General features: G+C 51.1%; 2 protein-coding genes across 2 annotated transcripts in view; both read right to left on the bottom strand.

The window, feature by feature from the left end:
* Positions 1–286: 286 nt before the first annotated feature.
* LOC104913253 (E3 ubiquitin-protein ligase TRIM17-like) lies at positions 287–12,840 on the bottom strand. The gene is made up of 7 exons (XM_019620396.2): positions 6,259–12,840; positions 4,891–5,972; positions 4,219–4,314; positions 2,916–3,149; positions 2,804–2,826; positions 2,179–2,330; positions 287–1,089 (listed from the first exon to the last, which is right to left on the bottom strand). The coding sequence occupies exons 2-7, from the start codon at positions 5,809–5,811 to the stop codon at positions 605–607; spliced, it is 1,911 nt and encodes a 636-aa protein (XP_019475941.1). The 5' UTR covers positions 5,812–5,972; positions 6,259–12,840; the 3' UTR covers positions 287–604.
* A 95-nt stretch (positions 12,841–12,935) lies between these two features.
* The window catches only part of PPARGC1B (PPARG coactivator 1 beta), a 24,549-nt gene continuing 16,176 nt past the window's right edge, over positions 12,936–21,308 (bottom strand). Inside the window, exons 8-15 of the mRNA XM_031555650.1 lie at positions 20,494–21,308; positions 20,014–20,050; positions 19,561–19,625; positions 18,387–19,164; positions 17,634–17,709; positions 16,800–16,921; positions 16,504–16,658; positions 12,936–14,964 (exon numbers count right to left, since the gene is read on the bottom strand). Coding sequence (XP_031411510.1) covers positions 14,861–14,964; positions 16,504–16,658; positions 16,800–16,921; positions 17,634–17,709; positions 18,387–19,164; positions 19,561–19,625; positions 20,014–20,050; positions 20,494–21,308 — 2,152 coding nt within the window. The 3' untranslated portion in view covers positions 12,936–14,860. The remainder of the gene's footprint in view (positions 14,965–16,503; positions 16,659–16,799; positions 16,922–17,633; positions 17,710–18,386; positions 19,165–19,560; positions 19,626–20,013; positions 20,051–20,493) is intronic.

The raw sequence follows: 21,308 nt of genomic DNA on the forward strand, positions 1-21,308 counted from the left end.
AGTTCGCCTGCAGCCTTCTGCCCGAGTGAGCCCTGGATGCGATGTGCCTGAGCCTGGCTGCAGCAAGCCAGGAGTTCTCTGCTTAGTCGCGCTCTTCTCAGCTGCTCCAAGCACCACCATCCTGCGGGGAAAGGTATCCCAGGGTAGGAACAGACCTATGGCAGTGCTGTGCAGGACAGGGAGGTAAAAGCTGGTGCACTAGAGCAGAGATTGGCGTTGCTGCTTGTGAGTGCTGTAGCATTAACGCTGTGCTGTATACTTTGTAATAGACTAGATTACCACCAAGTTTTGTGAATAAAATTACTTTAATATTATCCATCCAACACAGCGATCCATACAGTTCAGCAAAAGTACAATACTGAAACAAAAGTACTAAAAACCTGAGGAGATATATTTGATGGTAGAGCCCCATTTTCCCATTCTCTCAACTCAGCCCATAGCTGTAGAAGACCAGAACCTTATTATAGCTGAGGAGCAGGCTGCAAGCAGGCCCAGTCTGAAACCTGGCTTATACTGTGCCAGGGTGGCAGAGTCTGTGCAGCTGCAGCCCCGAAATGTAGAGAACCAAGGAGCAGAAAGGCAAGGCAGCCTTGCCCCCACATCACTATGTGAGTGAAAGGGAGCCATGAGAAATGCTGAAGATAGCATGGACAGGAGCTCTTGCAGGGATGAGTACTGTAGCTATGGGCACACAGCTCTTAGAAGAGCTTGAATAATCCTTGCCAGACGCATCAAAAAATGACACTGTCTTTCTTTCGCAGTCTAGTTGTACCCTGACCATTCTGACGACTGTATTAAGTAATTGGACTTTAATCTGTCTTTTATCTAGGAACACACTGAGACGACGCTGAGACGTTTCCAGGTAGCATTGAAAATTGTTATCAGTGACACCCACTTTCCAGCACCATGAGTCACTGGTGATCACCTCCCAGAAGTGCTGGCCATTCGAGAAGCACCTGGTGCTGTACACCCAGAACGGCATTTCGACTTGCACAGGAAATGGGTAAGGTGGTGTGACTACTCTGAGCACCTTGTCATCTGCATGTAGTCCACGTACTTGACATGATTTGAAAGTCAGATGTTCATGAGCTATAAAAACAAACAAAAAAACCATGTTATGGTTCAAAGATGGTTGTGCAGATCAGCATACATCTCCATTGCTGGAAACAAAGGTGAAAGAAATCTTGAACCCACCAAAGTTATTAAAAGTGTATTCATTAAATACACTCTCTGCACCTCTCTTAGCTACTCCTGCATAGTTATAAAGGGAGTGAATATCACGTTTCAACAAATATTTCTATTTCACCATTTCAACACAACTTTTGCTTTTTGTTTCCAACTGCAGCAGCTCCCTCATCATTATCCTGCAGAGCTTCATTATGTGTTCTAAAACGCTCTCTGGATCAATCCCCATGCACAGGTATGTGAATGTTTTATAAAATATTATTTGCTTACTATCATTTGAAGACATTTCCTAGAGCTCTCAAAAATGCCCTAAGCATTGGGTGCCACAGACAGTTAATCCTGCCCTGTTTTCCTTCATACTATCTCTTGCAGGTAATATATTTCAATATTGCAGCTTTTTCTACTCTGTAAGTTATCCCTTCAGTAGCTGTGAGTTGGCAACTAAAGCTGCTCAAATGGGATAGGTAATTACAAAAGTCTGGTCAAGGGGGCAAGAACGTGGGAATTAGAATTTATTTTTTTTTTAATTCAGCTGAACAAGCATCCTACAGTGCACAGCACATCAGTATGCTGATCCTTTAAAACAGCGTGAAAGAGTACAGTTATTTAGATAGAAAGAGCAAATTATTTATATTTGTAAACAAATTCCACCTGCTACTGTGGAGTGCTCATCTTTCCTGTGCCACTTTGATGCTAGTGAAAGAAGAGATGTTGCTACATTCTTCTCTTTGTCCTCTCAGAAAATTCCTAGGACATCTGCACCTCAACACCCACAGCTCATTCTAATGGGGTGCATCCGAGTCCCAGAGCACTGACACTCAAAAGAAGCTTTCCTTTTTTTGCAGACATACGTGAAAGTAATCAGATATAGTGTCAGTAATCAGTTCTAGAGGAACTTGCTGTTCCTCTACTTGCTGTATTTTTACAGCCCCTTCTTAAATATGCTTTGTTGGATTCTCTGTCTTATTCTCACTTAGTGAAATAGTCACTTACTTAATGATGATTCCATTGAGGGCTTCGCATCCAAGATAAAGTGGGCATAAGGCTGAAAATGCTCTTGAATAATCTTTTTCATTGATCCATCCATAATACTGAGCAGCTCTGCCAGTTCTGCAGCATCTTTATTAGGAACTTGTTCCATCTTCCTAGAACATACAGAAAGGCATCAGAACAGCAGTGAGTCATGGGAAGATGTAACCAATCCCAACGCTGAGTGAACAACTGAGCCAAGCAGAGAGCAATGTAGTGCTGGGGACAACTCTGACTATCTGAGCTCATCTGTTCTTTGCATGCCCACACAGGCATCTCAATATGCACGAACTGCCCCGAGCTGGTCTCAGGAATGGGTGCTGATGGTTCAGAAAAGTCAGTCATGTTGTATGTGGAGATTCACACATGACATCAGTGAAAATTCTGGGGCTTCTTCAGGTCTCTGAAGGAGAAAGGTGCCAAGCACGCGGTCAGTGTGCTGAAACAGGCAGCTGTCATGAACCAAGCATACGCCTGGGAAGCTGGGCCTGCCCTGTATACCAAGTGAGCAGACAGCCTGGGACTGAGGGAGTGACAGCCATCAGCAGCTCAGTGAAATAGAACAGCAGACCACCAATGAAGAGCTTACCTGGCTTGTATTGCTGACAAACCCTGTAAAAAAGGCATTTTGAAAGCGGGATTAGCACAGTACAAAGGCCAACACAAGTACTGCAATATCTCTGGGAAGGGCTGTTAGGGACCTTAAGGAAGAGTACTGGATCCTTCTGATCCCTCAGAGCCTCCAACTCCTGCACACTGCAGCTGGCAGCGTCCTTCATCTCTTTGTGTTCTTTTATCCATGGCTCAATCTGAGAAAGCTGTTGCTCCTCAATGTCATTGATGGCTCCCAGGATCTCTGTTTTGCTTCTATCCAGCTGCTCACAAATCACATTGAAGGAGTTCTCCAGATGATTCCTGTGCAATCTTTCCAATGCCTTTTGAGAAAACATTTGCAAAGCTGTTAGGGATGGAATGTTACACTTTCCACACTCTCTCTTGCTTAGAAAGGAGCCTGGTCTTTTCTGCACACTTAGAGAAGTATCATCTACTTCTTCCACACAGCAACATAGCAAGATGTCTCACTGACAGCAGATGGGCCAATTGACATAGGTGCCCTACTGGGAAGTTCAGCGCTTTCAGGAGCACCTGAATGAGACAGAATGAATAAGTCCTTGCATTAAGCTTGCTTAAGGCTTTCTGCTATGCATCTTTCCTTTTTCTGCATGGTAGTTTTCCATGGATATGTTCTCTTTTGTTCTTTTAAAGAAGGGTGAGGAAGAATGCTTTAACTGCTTACTCCCTCCACCAAGTTGCCTTCACTGTTAGCAAAAACCTGTGCTGCCCCAAACAGGACACTGCCAACAGTACAGTTCTGCCTTCAGACAAGAAGGGAATACTTCTCTTGCCTGGTGCCAGGACTTCCACTATTTCCAGCCCCATCATTTCTACTGGTGGAAGGAGTCAAGTACTAATTGTGCCTAAGCAGAATGAAGTACAATCTGGAGACCTGCCTTAAACTCCCTGCTCTATCAAGGGTCTTTAGCATTTGCGTGCCAAAAAATTCAAAACACTTTGGGACGGTCTTTTAACCTCACATCTACCAACTTCTTAGATGCACAGGCTAGCCTAATAGGATTTCTTGTTGTAAAGAGGATTAAAATCACGGTAAGATGGTTTATATCTTTCCCCTAAAGATTTTAGAGCATGCAAATTGAAGAAAGCAGGAAAAAGAAAAGAAATCACCATCCACCTAAGAGGAAGCATGGTCTCAACAGCAGCATTCAAGTTCACCTACCCTTTGAAATCTGAAAATGTACTTCCCGGTCTTACAAGAAAACTGCTTATCGGCCTCCAAAGGGGAAACCCAGAAAGCAAGCGAGAAACCAACCAGGAACTAAAAAGCTTGGGGATCCAGGGTCAAGGAAAGGGGAAAAAAAACAACACAACCCTAATCAGCTACGAGCATAAACCATCCTCTAAGTGCTATGGGGTCATGAAACAAACCTTTATCTTTTCCTGGTGTGACAGCAGATTTTCCAAGCTTTTATTCACTGCAGCTTCATGTTTTTTCAGTGTTTGCACAGTTTTAGGAAAATCACTCTGAGAAAGCAACAAGAGCGAGGTATGAGGTACAGACATAAGGGCACAAGATGAGCAATGTTATGGAGATGGGTGGGGTCAGACCCAGAAGTTTGTTCACTGTCTGCTCTCACGACAAATCAGCTCATAAAAGCTTTACTGGAAGATTTTGCCCCTGAACAGAACTCACGATCATGAGTGTGGGGAAGATACTTTCAAAACAAAAACTGTTCATACACAACAGCCACACGGAAAGCTACTTTTTATTGGTGGCAGCTTGCTTTCTGTCACACTGCCATTAATTTTCATTGCACAAACACAACTGAGGCTGATACACCTGTTTGAAGATGCGGTGAGGACTAAAAGCAAAGCCACAAACACTCGGTCCCACCAACTGCTCATGAGATTGTTTTACAGCCCAGAGGCAACCTGGAGCAAAGCCCACACCCAAAGCCAGGTATCCCAAGATGAGAGCCTGCACATCCGAATCCCAGGAGTTGTTCTGGCCTCACTCTGCAGGCAGCTCTCCACATCCCAAATCCCCAGGTTTTCCCTCAAGCAGCCTCAGTCTGGGCAGCTGTCCTAGCAGCCCTTTACCTGTGCTTGGCCAAAAGCCTCTTCCACACTGATGATTTCATGGCTCCTATGGGAGCTGGTGGCACAGCACATCATGCAGACACAGACCGAGTCCGTCACACAGTAGCATTCCAGCAGCTTGCCATGCTGGGAGCATCTCCTTTCCGCCAAAACATGAGCATCACAGGGTTCCACCAGGACGTGGCTTGTCAGGAAAGTCTTTGTGCTGTGCTTGCCCAGGTGGGCCTGGCACAGGGAGGTCTCGCAGTTCATGCACGTCTTCACTGCTGGCTGAGGCTTCTCAAGGCAGAAATCACACATGATCTCCTCATCATGCAAGTCTGAACTTTTTCCCTTCTCTTCACATTCCACTTCACGTTTTGGCTCCTCTTCAAGAGTGGCACTTTGCTCTCTGGTGTCCAAAAACTTCTGCACTACGCTGCGGAGCTGGATGTTGGGCTGCAGCTTCGTAGAAAGGGCTTCCTGGGCGTTGCACAGCGGGCAGCTGAAGAGGCCCTGCGGGCAGCGCTGACTGCGAAGCACCCCCTGGATGCACTCCTCGCAGAAGCTGTGGCCACAGCTGAGGGACATAGGGTTCCTGTAAACGTCCAGGCAGACGGAGCAGGTCAGCTCCTCCTGTAACTCCTTCAGCACCCGCGGCTCTGCCATGGCGTCTGCAAAACGCACGATGCAACAGCGCGAAGGGCGGGCCGAAAGAAGAGCTGTGGTAGTGAGCTGGCTGGGCGGGGACTGGGAACTGCTGACACCTCCCGCAAGGGCGCAGCGCTCCATCGGGCTTACAGCTCTCCATCCTGCACTGCCGGGGCTGCCCGGCCCCCTAGGAGGATCCCCAGTGCAGCAGCTGGAGCTGAGTGCAGCAAATAGGCAGACCTCCTTAAACGAGAAGAGCGGCAGCTGAGAAGTGGGGCCCTCGGCTTCCATCTGTACCTGATTTCACTTTTCTTTCTGTCGGTCCTCTTGTAGAAATTTCTTGAGATGACATCTGGGAGTCCTCCATCCTCCAAGCATCCTCCACTTTCTCCCTACTCCAGCACTGCCCAGGTTCTCACCTTCCCAGCATTTGAGTCAGACCTTCGTTCCTCCTGGAAACAGAAGGGAGGCAAGCACAGAATCATTAAGGTTGGAAAAGACCTCTAACATCATCAGGTACAACCCCAACACTTTGCCACCATTCTCACTGACCCATCCCATCCCTCAGTGCCACATCTCCACAGTTCTTGAACACCTCCAGGGACAGTGACTGCAGCCCTCCCTGGGCACCCTGTGCCAGTGCATCACCACTCTTTCTGAGAAGAAATTTTTCCTATTATCCAACCTGAACCTCCCCTGGTGCAACTTAAGGCCACCCCCTCTTGTTTTGTCACTTACCTGGGAGGAGGAAATACTCTATCACTTCAGGAGCAGGGGAGAGAGGAGGATGGAGGCACCTTATTTGTACTGATTTAAGAGCTGCTTCCCTCTGTTCTCTCTGCATTTCTGTGCAGGCCTTCAGGCCGTACCCTGCTCTGGTGGTCTGATGCTGACAGCTGGCAATGCCTGGGGCTGAGCTGCTCCTCTGCTCCTATAAGTGTGCTGAAGGACCCTGGAGCAGATACAAGAACAGGAAGAAGAATAGGACATGTACAAAGAATGGAATCATAGAGTCATATAGATATCATATGTAGAAGATCCTGAGTTGGAAGGGACCTTGGAGTTTTTGTCTAGCTGTATGCAGGACAACTGCTCCAGAAGGATACTGTAGAAAAAGGAGAAGAAGGAGAAGGAGAAATAGTATCAAAAGCTTTACTGAAATCCAAAAGGATAACATCAGCTGACTTCCTTTCCTCATCTAGGTGGGTGGCCTTGTCATAATAGGAAATTAAGTTAGTTAAACAGGACCTTTCCCTTAGGAACCTGTGTTGACTGTGACCAATGACCACATTGTCCTGCAGGTGTTTTTCAGTATTCCCAGCATAATTTTGTCCATAATTTTACCAGGCACCTAAGTGAGACTGACAGACCTGTAACTACCAAGGTCTTCTTTCTAGGCCTTCTTGAATAGTGGAAAGTTTGACAGCTTCCCATCACCTGGGACTTCTCCAGATTCCAAAGACCATTGAAAAGTCATTGAGAGAGGTCTTGCAATGACACTGGCCAGCTCTCTGAATATCCTGGGATGAATCCCATGGGGTCCTATGGTCTTATATATATCCAAGTGGAGCAGCAAATCCTGCACAAGATTGAGGTTGGCTCTGAGATTTGATGATTACCAGAAACAGTCCTCTAACTCAGTATACCTAGGGTGCCAGAGCCTATTGCTCCTGCAGTATTTGTTCCCTCTCTGCCTTCATCTCACTGAAGGGGTTGCTCTCTGCTCCTCTCACCAACAGCTTCTGCCTTCCCACTAACAGCACTGCTGTACTCCTCCACTCTGGACACGAGCACCTGGCTCCTGCATACATGAACCTTTCCCTTTGGCACATCTGAGGCTACTCCAGCAAACGTGGCTCATACAACAGGGCAGCACCAAAGACATTTTCAAACCATGTATTTGCTGTCACACAACCATTCCCAGAGCTCTGACACGGAGCTGACAAGTCCTGTGAGAGGGATGCTGCTCAAGGTCAGGCATTTGGAAAATGCTGAAGATGCTGCTCTCATTGGGCAGGTGCCAGCTAGCCAAGGTCAGCATCAGAAGTTGTCCCCGGTCACTGGCTTCTCTTAAAGAGGAGACAGGTAAGAGGAAGAAGTATCTCAGGGAATGGAGCATCAAATTTGAAGTTAGATTGACTTCCTGCTTTAAAAACCTGTAATGGCCCATGATATCTTGGTGTTTTGCTACAACCCTCTCTCCCCAAAAAAAAGAATAAAATTAGGGTTCGGAGAAAAAGGAGCTTTCCAATCAACTCTATTCTAAAGCTGAAAATCACGTTAGAACCTGGTTCTTGTTGCTGGTTTGGTTTGATTGGTTTGACTTACACATGTGCAGAAATTACCCTTCTGTCACATGCTTTCCCCTTCTCTTTCCTAGTATTGTTTCTCCATGTAGCCCACAGCTGGTGAAAAAGTCAAGTTCCTGTCTTACAAGAAGCTGTTGGCCACGGTCAGTAGGAATGTCCTAGCACAAACTGTCCCTGCAGCCCCTGGTGGCACAGCCTGCTGCAACCTGTCTGCAGAGGCTGGTGTTACTGGGCTGCTCTTACTTGTTTCTGGGTGCCCGAGGACTTGTTAAAGATGTATTGCTTTAAGCAAGACTCCTGAGAGAGCGTCCAGGCAAGTGCGTTGTGCTTGGTTAAATGCCCAGAGGAGCAGTAGTTGTTTATTTTACAGGAATTTATCATACAAACCTCTTCCTGATGATATTCACCTCCCAGTCCTGTTTCATGCACTGCAGCTGGTGCAGATGGGCTTAATTCCTCCCTCCATATCAGCTCCTTATCAGCTTGCTGCCCACTACATGCTCCCCAAGCTTTCTTGTGACCTTGGCCCACTTCTGTACTCTTGCCATTCCCAAAAGCTCAGGGTCCTTTATCATTACTTTTTGCTCCTCTATAGGTCTACAGTTTATTTTTTCAGTACTGCCCTGAAATCTGGTTTTCTTACCCTCAATTAATTAGAGTTATTAATCTTTTCACTGAAGAAAGAATTAATCTCCCTAATTTCCTTCAGGAGTTTAGACAGCCAGAAGGTACTGGAAGCTGCAGGTAATGATCACCGTAAATAATTTGCTGTTATCTCCTGGACTGTCTGCATGGTGACCCGCATGGCACAACAGTGTGCTGCTTCAGCCAAACAGGCTTTTCAATTCTTCCCTTTGGCCTCTGTTCCCCTTGGCATGGCAGAGACAGCCCGTCCCCATGTCTTGCGTGTCCCTCCGAACAGCCACGTGTACCAACCGGAGCCAGGCTGGTCATGGGAGGAATATCTCTGGTCCAGGCGCTTTGGTGCCGCAGTGCCTTCTCTCATCAACCTGTAGGAAGCACGGGTTCTCTGTTCTCCTTGGACAGCTGAGTCCCTGCCTGGACCTGAAATGAGCGGCTCGCAGTGACGGATGGAGATGTTGGTGACGAGAACACTGGCTTTCACCGGAGAATTTGCCCACTCAGCAGTAGTGAGCTGAATCCTTGCACTGCCTCTTTCCGGGCAGATGTAGATATTTTGCAAACTCACTGAAATGAAGACTCCTTGTGATACAAATCAACGTGAGCAGATACAAATCAGGGTCAGAGTGTGGCAGGGTATAGGTAAATCTAGTTCCTCTCTGCGCCCTTCTCCAGCATGTTCTGCACGGGCAGTAAATCCTTTGTGCTCCAGGGTACTGCTGTGAGCCTGGGGCACCTCATGCTCCTTTTCTGGCACGATTACATCCAGGACACGTGCACTGCTGCAGTGGAGATGGCTTCCCTCTAAAATGATCGCTGTTGTGAAGGCAGTGGGGAGATCCTTTTGCTACCCCACAGGCTGGTGGAAGGCAGCTCCCTGCACAGCTCCGCTCAGCATCCTGCTGCCATTTCTTCAGTGCTCTGCACTTGTGGGGTCCTTGTGGATGTCAAACTGAAAGGGAAGCAGAGATGCTCAGACAAGCAGAGGGCTGCAGCACATTTGCAAGAGCACTATGCCTCCACCTCACCCACTGCAGCTGCTGCTGAGCTGTTGTGGCTCGCCCAGGGCAGACGTGCTCCTGCTGCATGGCTCCTCGAGGGTCTGCTCAGCCAACACCGGGTGTAACCCACTGTGCCATGCAGGCAACAAGAGCTTGAGGCACAGCAGCCTCACCCCCGACCCAGGGGTGGGCATTTGAGGAGAGGGATTTGTTGGGAAATGGCTTACCTGCAGGAGGCTGCTGAGAAATGTGAGGGTTCCAAGTGTGAGTTTGAAGAGGTACTTGGAGGTAGAGACGGTGTATGAAAAACTAAAATGTATCCAGCCAAGGACTGAGGGGGGAAGAGAAAGAAGGAATAGATTGTGGAACCCACAAGGGGCAGCATCTAGAGCAAGCTCTCCACCGGCCCCTAAAAGCTCATAGTGAGTACAGACAGCATCCACAGCTGGTGTACAGAGAGAGCAAAGTTTGGCAGGGCAAAGAACAGCGAGATGGGAGGTAGCATGCAGGCAAGACAGGCAGCAGGTGCTGGCAGAGATCATGACACTAGGAGAGCAAGGCAGATGTCCCTGAGCCAAAAGGAGGAAAAAAAACCCACACCCTTCCCCAGTCCTCCCTCTAAAGACACCCGTCAGATCTGCCAGCAAATCAGGATGGAGAAATGCTAAGTGGGCATACGCGGGCTCCAGAGCCCCGGCCGGGACCTCACAGTGCCAGTGATGAGTTCCCCTGTAGGGCTGGGAGCTCAGAGCACAGCCAGCCCTGCTCTAAGTCAGGTGTTCAGAAGATGCTGAAGATGCTGCCCTCGTTGGGCAGACACCAGCCAACCAAGGTCAGCATCAGAGGCTGTCCCCGTGCACAACAGCCAGTCACTGGCCCCTTTCCCTCCCACAGGGCAAGCTGTGCCTGCTGTCTGGTTTTGCCTGACTGATAAACCAGGCACTGAAGCTACAAATGCATTCCCAGGAGTGTGAGAAGTTGGTTTACCAGAAATCTATGCCAAAATAGCAAACCGTTGTGCTGGTTTTGTTGTATTTTTTTTGTTTGTCTCTGTTGTTTTTTTTCTCAAATGGATGAGTGTAACTGTTGGAGTTTGTACACAACCCCACATCCCCATGTCCCCACAGCCAGGCCAGTGCATACCAGCCTACTGCCACGTCCTGCTGCATGGAACGCCTGCTTGGTACCCTGACATACCAGCAGCACAGACTCATTGCTCGTTATTGGTTTGTTTCCCAGTTTGTAGTATATATGTTATCGTTTATTTATAGGCAGATCACTTCACTATTTACAGTACATGAGCGTAGAGATTCTACAGTCTTTGTGATGTAAACAAGTAACTCCGCAGCAGGGGAGTCTGGAAAAAGAAGCCAGTTCTGAAGTATTTACACAATTTAAAATAGAACTTTTATACCCACTGGATAGATATAGATAATACATTGAGCGATTTGGTTAAATTATCTATGAAACTATAGAATCTGACAATGTAAAAATACAAGAAAACGTTCTCTCGTTTTAGAAGGTAGACAGTTAAATCACACTAGAAATAAATCTCTGTTTAAAAATAATAACAATAATAATAAAGGAAAGGCATAGGAATCCATGCCATCTTTTAAGGTTAAAGTATATTACATAAATAAGGACACAACGGAACGGAACTGGGGGGGGAAACAAAAAGGTGAAATATAAAAAACCGCTACCAATTAAAAAAATCAGACTAAAAACTTGATTCTTAATCACAGAGGGATCAACTCTGCCACTCTGACTTACTCTGCAAGCAGAAAATCACAGAGTTAAGCAGTACTTACTCAGCACGAGGAAGGGGGCAGAACTGGCCCCTAATAATTATTAGCAGTGTCCTTTTAGTTAATTAAAAAAAAAAAGACTTTTATTATAAATAACAAAGCAGATGTGCCCCTTTTTAGGTGAAATTCTTACACCTTTCTTGAGAAATGCATCGCTTTCACCTTCCTCTCTCTCACATGCACTCGGCCCCCGGCCATGCGGTGTTGGCGGTGCCCGCGCTGTGACGGCCACGGCTCTGGGGATGAGGAATGGAGCCCGAAGGCTGAGTTTCGCTCATATTGCTTGAGATTGTCGGGATGGATGGAGATAGAACAGAAAAGGCTTCAGGGCTCAGCTACGAACAACGATGGAGTTCGTCATTCAGCACAATGCCAAAAAGAAAGAATACAATTCAAAACAAACACTGGTCTGTAATGCAGCTCCGCATGGACCAGCGCTGAAGTCAGACACTCAGCCTGCAACGCAGCGGCTGAGCTGCTGCTCCTGTAGGGAAGGCACGCAGCCCAGCGAGCTGTGCTGACAAGGAGTCGGGATGAACCTCATCTTTGGGGCAGCATCAAACCTAACACCTGGGATTGTCCTCTGCATTCAGCCCAGACTCAGAAACATCGGCTCCTCTCCTATGGAGCCCCAGGAGCCTGCTGGATTCCAGCCAGGAAACCTGGTATCCCACTCTGAACAGCAAGATTTTATGGGGCAAATCTGTGCAAAAAAAGCAAAAGGGCATTTCATCATCAAACTCTTCACGTTTAGTATCTCCCCACAGTACTCACAGGCAGCTATCAGGGGACATTCTAGAGCTATATGCTTCTTAGAAAAATAAATCTCCTCCTTACTTATTGCCTACCTTAATATACCCTTTGCTCCCAGTTTCTCTGGGCTGCGCCCCAGCGGTGAGGGGCACGAGGGCCCCTCCCTGCACCCAGAGCAGCCTCAGTCCCTGAATAGAGTGAGCTCTCCTTGGCCCCTCCTCACCCCTGGGCACTGTGAGCAAACAAAACCTTTCCATTAAAAAAATAAAACTCCAGTGGAAACTTATTTTTCACCACTACCCCTGCGTGAGAGATTCTAAACCCAGCCGGCAGGCAGCCACACCTGTGCTTCTCAGGCTGAAACGCCCCGTGCTCACCAAATCCTAAACTGGGGGGAGGCATGGGGGCTGGTGCCTGAGCACCTATGTGCGTATTGCATCAGTGCAGGAGACGTTTCTCAAGGGGAGAGGGACAGTGAGCCGTCTGAATTCAAGGGAGGGGGGAGAAAGAAAGGAAAACCCCCAAACGTCAACAAAAAATCCACTTATAGGCTTCAGGCAACACGAAGACCACTTATTGCATCTCTTCCTATCCTACGACTGCAGTACTGATTGGCTCTGTGCGTTACGAAGTTCCCATTTGTAGGGAGCGCCGTGCCTCTGTGCAGAAGTGCTGCGATGGCACGGGAAGCCGCAGGAAAGCAACGTCAAATTTTGGATGGGGCTCACAGAAACCAAGGCTGGCAATGCACCTGGAGGCTGCCCCAAGGGGGTCCTCGGGGACCCAGCAGCCCCACCGTGCTTACCCTTCCCCTCTGCCAGGCTTGATGCATCCTCCAGCTGGGAGCAGCCCAGGGCTCGCTCCCATGGCTGAGCAAGGAGGAGATGGAAGAATTCCACTTGGCCTTTTTTTTTTTTTTTTTTTGGATTGATCGTTTTCTGAAAAACATCAGCACAGCACAGGACAGTACTACCCACCCTAAATGTGTCGCTATATACATTCTACATAAGCTCTATAGCAATCACATGTAAACATCATTGTTGTGAGGAAATACTAGGACAGAAAAAGGCAAAGCTACAATGAGGCAATTGCCAATAGCAGATGCTCAGTCTCGGCCAGGGTTACTCGTGTATGCTGGGTTGGGAATAGGATGGGAACAGCCTGTGGCAGGAGAGACCTCTGCCCTTGCTCTGGGCTGAGAGCCAAGTGGCACAAGGACACAGCCGGCTCTGGTGGCAGGTGTGGGAACCAGCGGAGCTGTGTCACTGCCTTACTGGTGCTGTCGGAACCACAAGTTCCATGAGAGCAGTGAGAAACGAGTGGGCACTGCTGCTGGCATGGCTGCTGGCAGCCCTTCTGTCAGGGACAGGCTTGGGTTGGAGCCGCAGGCTGCGTCGGCAAGGCAGTGCTCCTGGAACCGAACCTCCTGCAGTTTTGGGGGCTTTGGTAATACTGCCTGCAAGATGAAATGGCATCCACACTGAGGAAATGAGAATAAAAACCCTAAGTCGCATACCAGGGAGACCCCAGAAGACTCTAACCTATCTATTGGCAGAGTTAAGGCTATATATTCTATCTACAAAGGATGGCTAAATCCCTAGTGGTCTCTGTGTCCAGAAAGCAAATGAGGGTGATGGAGATGGCTTGAGGAGCCAGGGAGATTTCTTTTTCCCCTGGCCTGCTCTCGGTTGGGATCCCTCCAACCAAGGCTGGGGTCTCTCCTGCTCCCACCTCTCCCAGAGGTGGAGAACAAGTTTGCAAGCAAATTTCATGGGGACGCTGCTTGAGCATGCCTTATATCCAGTGCTGCCGGGCGGCCCGGGCCCCTTGGCAAAAGGCAGGGGTTGGTGCACGCAGCGGCAGGCCAGTCAGGAGCCACAGACTCAGCAAAGCTGCCACGCTTCCTTCACGCTGCTGGGCACGGAGGCAGCAGCACGGAGCGCGCCGGTGGTGGGCACGGATCTGGCTCACCAACCGGGTGCTGGGTGGGTGTATGGCTTATCGGGCACCGGCTGGAGAATGGGCAGCGTGTCGGGCCGGCAAAGACATGGAGCTGCCATGCCCCTGCACACGGCAGGCTGGAGCGGGGATGCCCGGAGGTGGTCGTGCCACTCCTTCACCAGCCTTCCCTTCACGCCAACACCGTGGCCCCTCTCGGCAGCTGGGGGCCCGGACTCGGCCCCAACGAGGAGAATGGCTTTGACGGCAAAGTGGTGACCCGGCGGGGAGGCGGGCAGCCTCGTGGCAGAGGGCAAACGCTGGCTCTGGGGCTCTGCTCTGACCCCCATTTGCTCAGTGGCAAGTGCCTCATTACAGTGCATAGTTAAAAATCAAGGAAGCGGTACAATAAATCTGAATTACAGTACATCTGAGCCATAAATACATCTTTAAGTATATACTTCTTTTTTCTTCTTCTATTAAAAATTAGTTTATAATCCTGATTCTATTCACAATTAACAATTTCATCATCACACACTACGGACAAAAAATGTTATGGTGAACACAGCTGCAACTCCACGGCGGGAGCAGGGGGTGGGGGCCGGGGGAAAGGGGCCGGGGGCTCCTAGGCTCACCCTAAAACAACCAGTCAGAAGCGGGGCGACTAATGTGTGGCAGTGAGACATCAACACCATGGGGACTCACAGACAGAAGCAGCTTTGTTCAATGTAAACATCAATTGAAAGGGACAGCAGTCTCTCTCTCGCGCGTGCGTGCTCTCGCTCTCTCGCTCTCTCTCGCTTGTCATAGACTGAATAATTTCTTTGAAAACGTAAACATATTGGAAGTGCCTTGACTGAGGTATTGAGGTATTCCTCCAAGGTTAAGGCTGTTACCGATGCAGGCTTAGCTGGGCCTCCTGCAGCAAGCTGTCAAAATCCATGGTCTCATACTTGCTCTTCACCGGCACCGGGGAGGACTCCTCCACGCTGCAATCTGGGAAGAGCAGGACACAGAACACGGGTCAGGGGCGGCTGGACGCCCAGGCACACGCTCCCTGTGCCATCACATCACTGAGACCTGGCCGTGCTGGCAGGCATCAAGCACCTGAGCTGGTGTTTCCCCTGATGGGTGCCTGCAAATGTGCCGCTGTTATCCCATAATGAGAGAAAGTGGGAAAATGGGCTGTTTGTCCCCATTGAAAAGGAGCAAACTGATGTTTGGTGGAGGGGCTCTCACAGGTCAGGTTAGACGTCAGAAATTCACAAAAACTGCCAGATCCAGACGGGTTCTGAGTCCCCAAAGTATGGCAGTTCCCACGTGAGCAACCAGGTCATGGCAAGCGTGGGCGTCTGCCTGTGTGGCTCCCCTTCTCTTGCATCAAAAGCTGAACAAAGAGTGCCATGACAAAGCCTGCCACATCTAGCAAATGCCAGAAATAAGGCAGCCTCATTTAGCAGCAGCTTAACCCCTTTGTGTGCATATTTTTGCAAGAGCTGGGAGCCATGCTGGAGTCCCTGTAGCTCTGCTGCCCGCAGCACAGCACAGCCAGTGCTTTCATCATGTGTTGCATGCTGGTTCTTACCTCCTCGGAGCCCAGAATGAAGGATCTTGGGGTTTATTACATGAATAACGAGCATTTGCACCCACAACCAAAATTGGAGTACTGCTCTGAGCAAATGAAGTATTACAAGGTGCTAAGGGATCAGGCAGTACTTGTGTCAGACTGGGCACCTAGGGGGAAATCAAAATGTATGGCTTTATTTTCTGGGCATGGAGCAGGATCGCCTTATTTTGTGTATGAAGTGAGATAAAAGAACCACTTCACTTAGTGCAGAGGGTGCAGAAATTAGCGTGTGGTGTTCATGAAACACTCGAGAGTCAAAGTAACAAGAGCCAAGCAAGGCTGGATCACGTTTCTCTTTCAGAATCAGTACAGAGTTTTGCTCCTGCCCATCAGCAAAGGCTGAGGGATGAGGCTCAGTGAGCCCTGGCTGAATGCAGGCAGGGGCCTAAGGAGAGCAGAGTGTGTGCTTGCAGAAATCCACACAGCACCAATACAGTTAATGCAACCACGGTGCATTTCCTTATCATTTTGGGTGAAAAGTACATACGCAATGCTGGGGATATTGTCCCGTCAAGCAGCAAATAATTCAGATCACATTTTGGAGCTGTTGTTGACTGCTTTCTCTAATGACAGGGAAGGGAGATCTCTGCTGGAAAGTGTCAAGCAGAAACACATCTGGGAAAGGATGGGCTGTGCATCAGCTGATATCCCGTGGCCCTGGGCTGGAATGCTGTGCTTTGTGGCCAGCACATTCTGAGGTCCTCACGCAAGCTGCTATCCTCCTGCCCCTGGCACCCAAAGCCATCCAACTGAGCCAAGAACAGCTGTGTGAGCTGTGCCAGAGCAGGTGGGCTTTTGCTGCAGACTGGAAAAGCTTTAGGATTCTTGCATGACAAAGATTCAGAAATGCAGTGTGCTGTTACCACAACACGCTGATAAACAGGATGCTTCTGAGGAAGCCTTCTTACCTAAGTCAGTGTATCTGGTCCAGAAGAAGTTCCCGAGGCTACCAGAGCTGAGCTGGAAGGAAGGCTCGTTCCTCTTCCTTAGCGAGGTGCCGTTCTTCAGAGATAAGGCGGCGTGCTCTGAATACCGGTAGGTGATGAAGCCGTATTTATCCCCCCTGAACAACCAGAGAAAGAAGTGGAGTTGTGTCAGGCTCCACAGCCATGCTAATGCGATTCTGCTCTGTGCCACGTGCCCACGGATCGGGCTGGGATGGGCACAGTGCAGACCCCCACGCACTGGGGACCTCACCACCCACCTGTTAGTCGTGGACAGGACTTGGCACTCCACAATCTCACCGAACACCTCGAAGCGTTTCTTCAGTTCGCTGGAGCTCATGTTGCTGGAGAGGTTCCTGATGTACACCACCCGGCCTTCCCCCTGCCAGCACCAAGCCAGAGGTCTCAGGCTTCCAACCCGCACCTCCACTGCTGCCGACGGATACTGGAAACATGGAGTGCCAGGAGCCCCCACCCTGACCATGCAGTGCTGATGGCTCCCAGCCCACCAGCTACACGCCCCTTCCTCCCATTAAGTGCCTCCTGCACCCCTCTGGCATTTGCAGCTCATCTTGGTAAAGTCATCAGGGAATATTCCTGAAACAACTGGGGGAAAAATTCAACTATGCTGCAGTAAAATGATGCCAGATGGGTAGGTGTGAGCATATGCATATATATATGGCAGTAGAGAGGAACAGCAGCTATGTCCCTGCACATGCAATCCCATTCCTGCCATACGCTCGTGCACCCGAGCTGCCTCTGCAGCAGCAGTGGTGGTAGGGCAGCTCCAAGGATTCCCCAGTTCACCACCCCAGCTGCCAGCTCCACAATGGAGTGCTGACATGGGATGCTCTGGGTATTTCTGTGCCAAGGACTCCACGTATTGCCAATTGCCAATTGTTTCTGCTTTACTTTAGATTTTCTCTCTTCCCCCACCATGTCCTTGTTTAACACTGGCCTTGCACCAAATGATGCTGAAGCCAGAGCTAATGGGCTTCAGTGTTGCTTTTCCAGAATAGATTACTGAGGGCTGTGGGTTTCTTTGTCCCAGTGCACACGTAGGTGCCCGCGGCTGCAGCTCCCTGATCACTTACAATGGCCTTTTCCCGTTTCTTCTCAAGCTGGCCCCGGCTCCTGCTGCCACCCTGACACCGCTCACTGTTCTTACACCTGCAGGGCACAAGAGTCAAAGTCAGCCCAAAAATGGGACCCTGGGGGAAAGCTTCAGCTGTCAGAAAGGAGCTGAGGCGCTGGGAATTATTAGCAGCAGAGGAGAGATTGGGTCATGCAGAGCATTCTGCTGCGCTCCAACACTGGGAAGACCTTTCCTTGATGCCAGAAGAGGTCTCTAATTGATGTATATCCTTTCACAGGAATGGCTCCGGCCTCTGCCTGTTGCTCCCAGCACAGTGGAAATCCACATTACTTCCCCAGGTGCCGCTCTCTCTGGCTTTGGTTGATGTTTTCAGCAGCTGCTGTTGTAGTACCAATTATATCGATGGATTTTAATTAATTAGCATTTTTATGACTCAGGCTAGCAGACCAGAGAGAGCCAGTGCTGTCATACAGTGCCTTTGGATAGCGCTGGGAGCACAGCTTGTGTGCACCAAGCACAGCAGGAATGATATCAGGGCTGGTGCTGGGAGCGGGAAGCCCTGAGATTCATACAAGGACCTCCTGCAGCAGGAAGGGAGGAGACAGTTACTGCACTGGGTCAGGCCAAGGGCCTGTCTGGTCCAGGACTGTCCCAAGCCATGGCCAAAGGAAGTTTCTACAACAACACGTGCCCCCAAGCTACTGCCTGCAGCTGCTGAGGGCTGCCAGCCCTTTCCACTGCCCACCTGTACCTGAAGGTGCGTCTGCTTGTGGGGGATCGGGACCGGCAGCACGAAGACCCCGAGCTGGACCTGCTCCGGGAGCAATAATGCAAACTGGTCCTGGAAAGGGGATTTCTCCGCAGGCACAGCTTGGTGTCCAATGGGCTGCTGCAGTGCTCCTCTTCCTCTTCTTCCTCTTCCTCCTCCTCCTCCTCCTCCTCCTCTACCAGGGAGCCACTTTCACTGCAGCTGTCATCAAAAACAGTGTCATACTCGGGCGTCTTGCAGAAAGCCATGTCCTCATCGTCAACAGGACTGTCCGGGACACCAAAGTGCTTCGTTAAACTGGCTCTGATCTCCTGATCTCTCAGCTGCTTGATGCCATCCTTCCACACCATCTCACCACCTGCCTCCTTGCTGCCAAGGTCCAGCCCCTGGTAGTGTGTGTCTGGGACCCTCCTCTTGTGTTCCATCTCAATCTGGCCTGAGGGCTCCCAGGACTTGAGCACCTTCCTTTGCAGGGTGCCCTCAGGCCTCAGCACCTGGCAGTAGTCATGGTCCCCAAAGGAGCGTGAAAAGGGCCGCTTGAGCACTCCTGACTGCTCAGCAGCTCGGCTTAGGTGGGCCAAGAGCTCTGTCCTCTCGGGGTGCTTCTTCGTGGCTTTCTGAAAGGTGGCTGTGTCTCCTGTGCTGCCAGCTCTGGAGCTGGGGACTGTGCCGTCCTCCTTGCCTGTCTCTGGGGGGATGTCCGGCTTGTACAAATCCTCCTCAGCAGGCTTGTATGGTGGAGTGGTGGGTGGCGTGAGACCTGAACCCGTGACAAACAAACCACAGGAGTCAGCAGGAGTCAGCTCTGCCCCAACTGACACACTCCATTCAACCTCAAAGGACGAGCAGCATTGACATCTATCCACTCACCGGCACTTTGGGATAAAAGGATGCCGGATCCCCAGTGGGACCACCACACTCTCCCTTCCCCTTGGCCCATGCAGCAGACCCCTGAATAGCCCCCACATCCAAACACCTACTCCAGTGCCTGTTCTTCAGAAAGACGGAGCCTAGAAGCTGCTCACAGTATTGTGAATCCCCATGGCTGATTATGATGGGGGTCCCACAGCACAAGATGAATGCACCAGCAGCTCTAGGCTGAACTCAGGCTGCTCTCCAACCCAAGGAGAAGTGAGACATTAAAAGCCCATCCTACCTGCTGTACCACACAGCTCCATGGTCAGCATTGACACCGAGTTTCTCTTCCCAAAAGTAGAGTCGCTGGAGAACAGCAGAAAAGAAGGAAAAGAATGTGTGTAGGTGAATACAGTCAGGAAAGATAAAAAAGGAGGCTGAGAAGATGCTGCCTACAAACGTACTATCCCACCATTCCTAGTGCTTGACGGTGACTGGGACAAGCAGCGTGCCCTCTTTGCCACTGCTGGGGATGAGCTGCAGCCAGACCTTGGGACACATCCCCCAGGCACCTGTCCTCACCCAAGGGCCTGAAGCCCCCCGGCCCCTTGCACCCAGGCGATGTGCATGGCTCCCACACCCCCGCCCCGCTGCACATCCCTCTGCTTTTTGGCATGCCCAGCCGGACACAATGAGACGGCTTTCCAGCCCCAGCGCGGTTAGTTCTGTCGACACAGATCCTGTGTGCACTTACGTTTGCGCCAAGGACAGCGTGAGACACCGGGGTGTTTCTGAAAGGCAGGAGAAGCAGGGTTACCGGCGGAGCTGCGCTCCCTCCAGCGCCCGTGGGAGGGCAGCGGCGCGGGGCAGCGGGAGCCGGGGCTGGGGCCACTGCCAGTGAGGTGATGGCATCCACACGAGGGACGGTGTGGCCTGGCCTGGGCCGGCAGGTTGGAGCCACTCATGCGCACAAAGCACTTGCCACGGACAGGCTGTGCCGGCTGTGCTTTTGGGGCACTGGTGCAGCTGAACCCCGGGGGGGGTCCAGCCCAGTGTCTGCTGGGCTGCTGCTGCGGCACCCGCTGCCTCTTCCTGCCATCACGATGGGGAAACTGAGGCAGGAAGCAAGGAGGGAGCAGATTGAAACAGCACCCCGACACCAGAACAGTCCCCAGCTCCCCACACGTGGGACCCCGCGGCCAGGCGGCACCTGAGGGTCACCCCCGCCCCTCACCTGCGTGCTGCTGGGGGGCACAGCGCTGGCTCTCACAGCTCTCACCATCCCCCAGGGATGCCGGGATGAGGGGCTGGGGCTCTGCTGGCGGCACTGCGCTCCCGCCATCTCCCTCTTCTGTGCCGCCCACCTCCACTTCGGCCGCGGGCTCTTCGGCAGGGAAGGCCTCCAGTGGTGGGCACAGCGCGGGCTCCCTGCCAGCTGCAGCCTCCTGGGGCGCAGAGGTGTCGGGGGGCGGCTCGTCAAGGAAGGATAGCCAGTGGCCCAGCTCAGGGTTGAGTCTCTTGGACCGTCGGACGGCATAAACATTGCTCTCGGGCCTGCGGGCCGCCTTCCCCACAGCTGTGCCCGGGGTGCTCACATGCCTCCTGGCCTCCTCCTCCACACCGCCAGGCTCCCCCATCACCTCCATCTCAGTCCCCGGGCTGTGCCGCGGCTCCGCTTTCTCTGGCACCGCTTTGGCTCTGGATTTGCAGGCCCCACCGGCCTCCTCCCTGTCCTGGGCCTGCACTGCAGGGCAGCAGGCAGGGGGCAGCCGGGCCAGGGAAGCATACACGGGCCTGCCCAGGCGGTAGGGCTTGCTGACATCGCACAGCAGGTCCCGCGCCAGCAGCTCCTTCAGGATGGAGAAGGAGGCTGTGGGTTTCTGGCAGGCCCCAGCCGCGTGCCAGGCACAGCCCGGCCGGCTCTCTCGCAGGGCACAGTCTGCTTTGGCTCTTTTGAAGGGGCTGCTGCAGGGCTGGGGCCTGGCATCAACAGCGTCACAGGCGGGCAGCTTCCTGGGCGGCAGGCAGTAGGTGTGCATGTAGCGGATG

This window comes from Meleagris gallopavo, chromosome 15 (genome assembly GCF_000146605.3).
Source record: "Meleagris gallopavo isolate NT-WF06-2002-E0010 breed Aviagen turkey brand Nicholas breeding stock chromosome 15, Turkey_5.1, whole genome shotgun sequence".
Classification (NCBI taxonomy): Eukaryota; Metazoa; Chordata; class Aves; order Galliformes; family Phasianidae; genus Meleagris; species Meleagris gallopavo.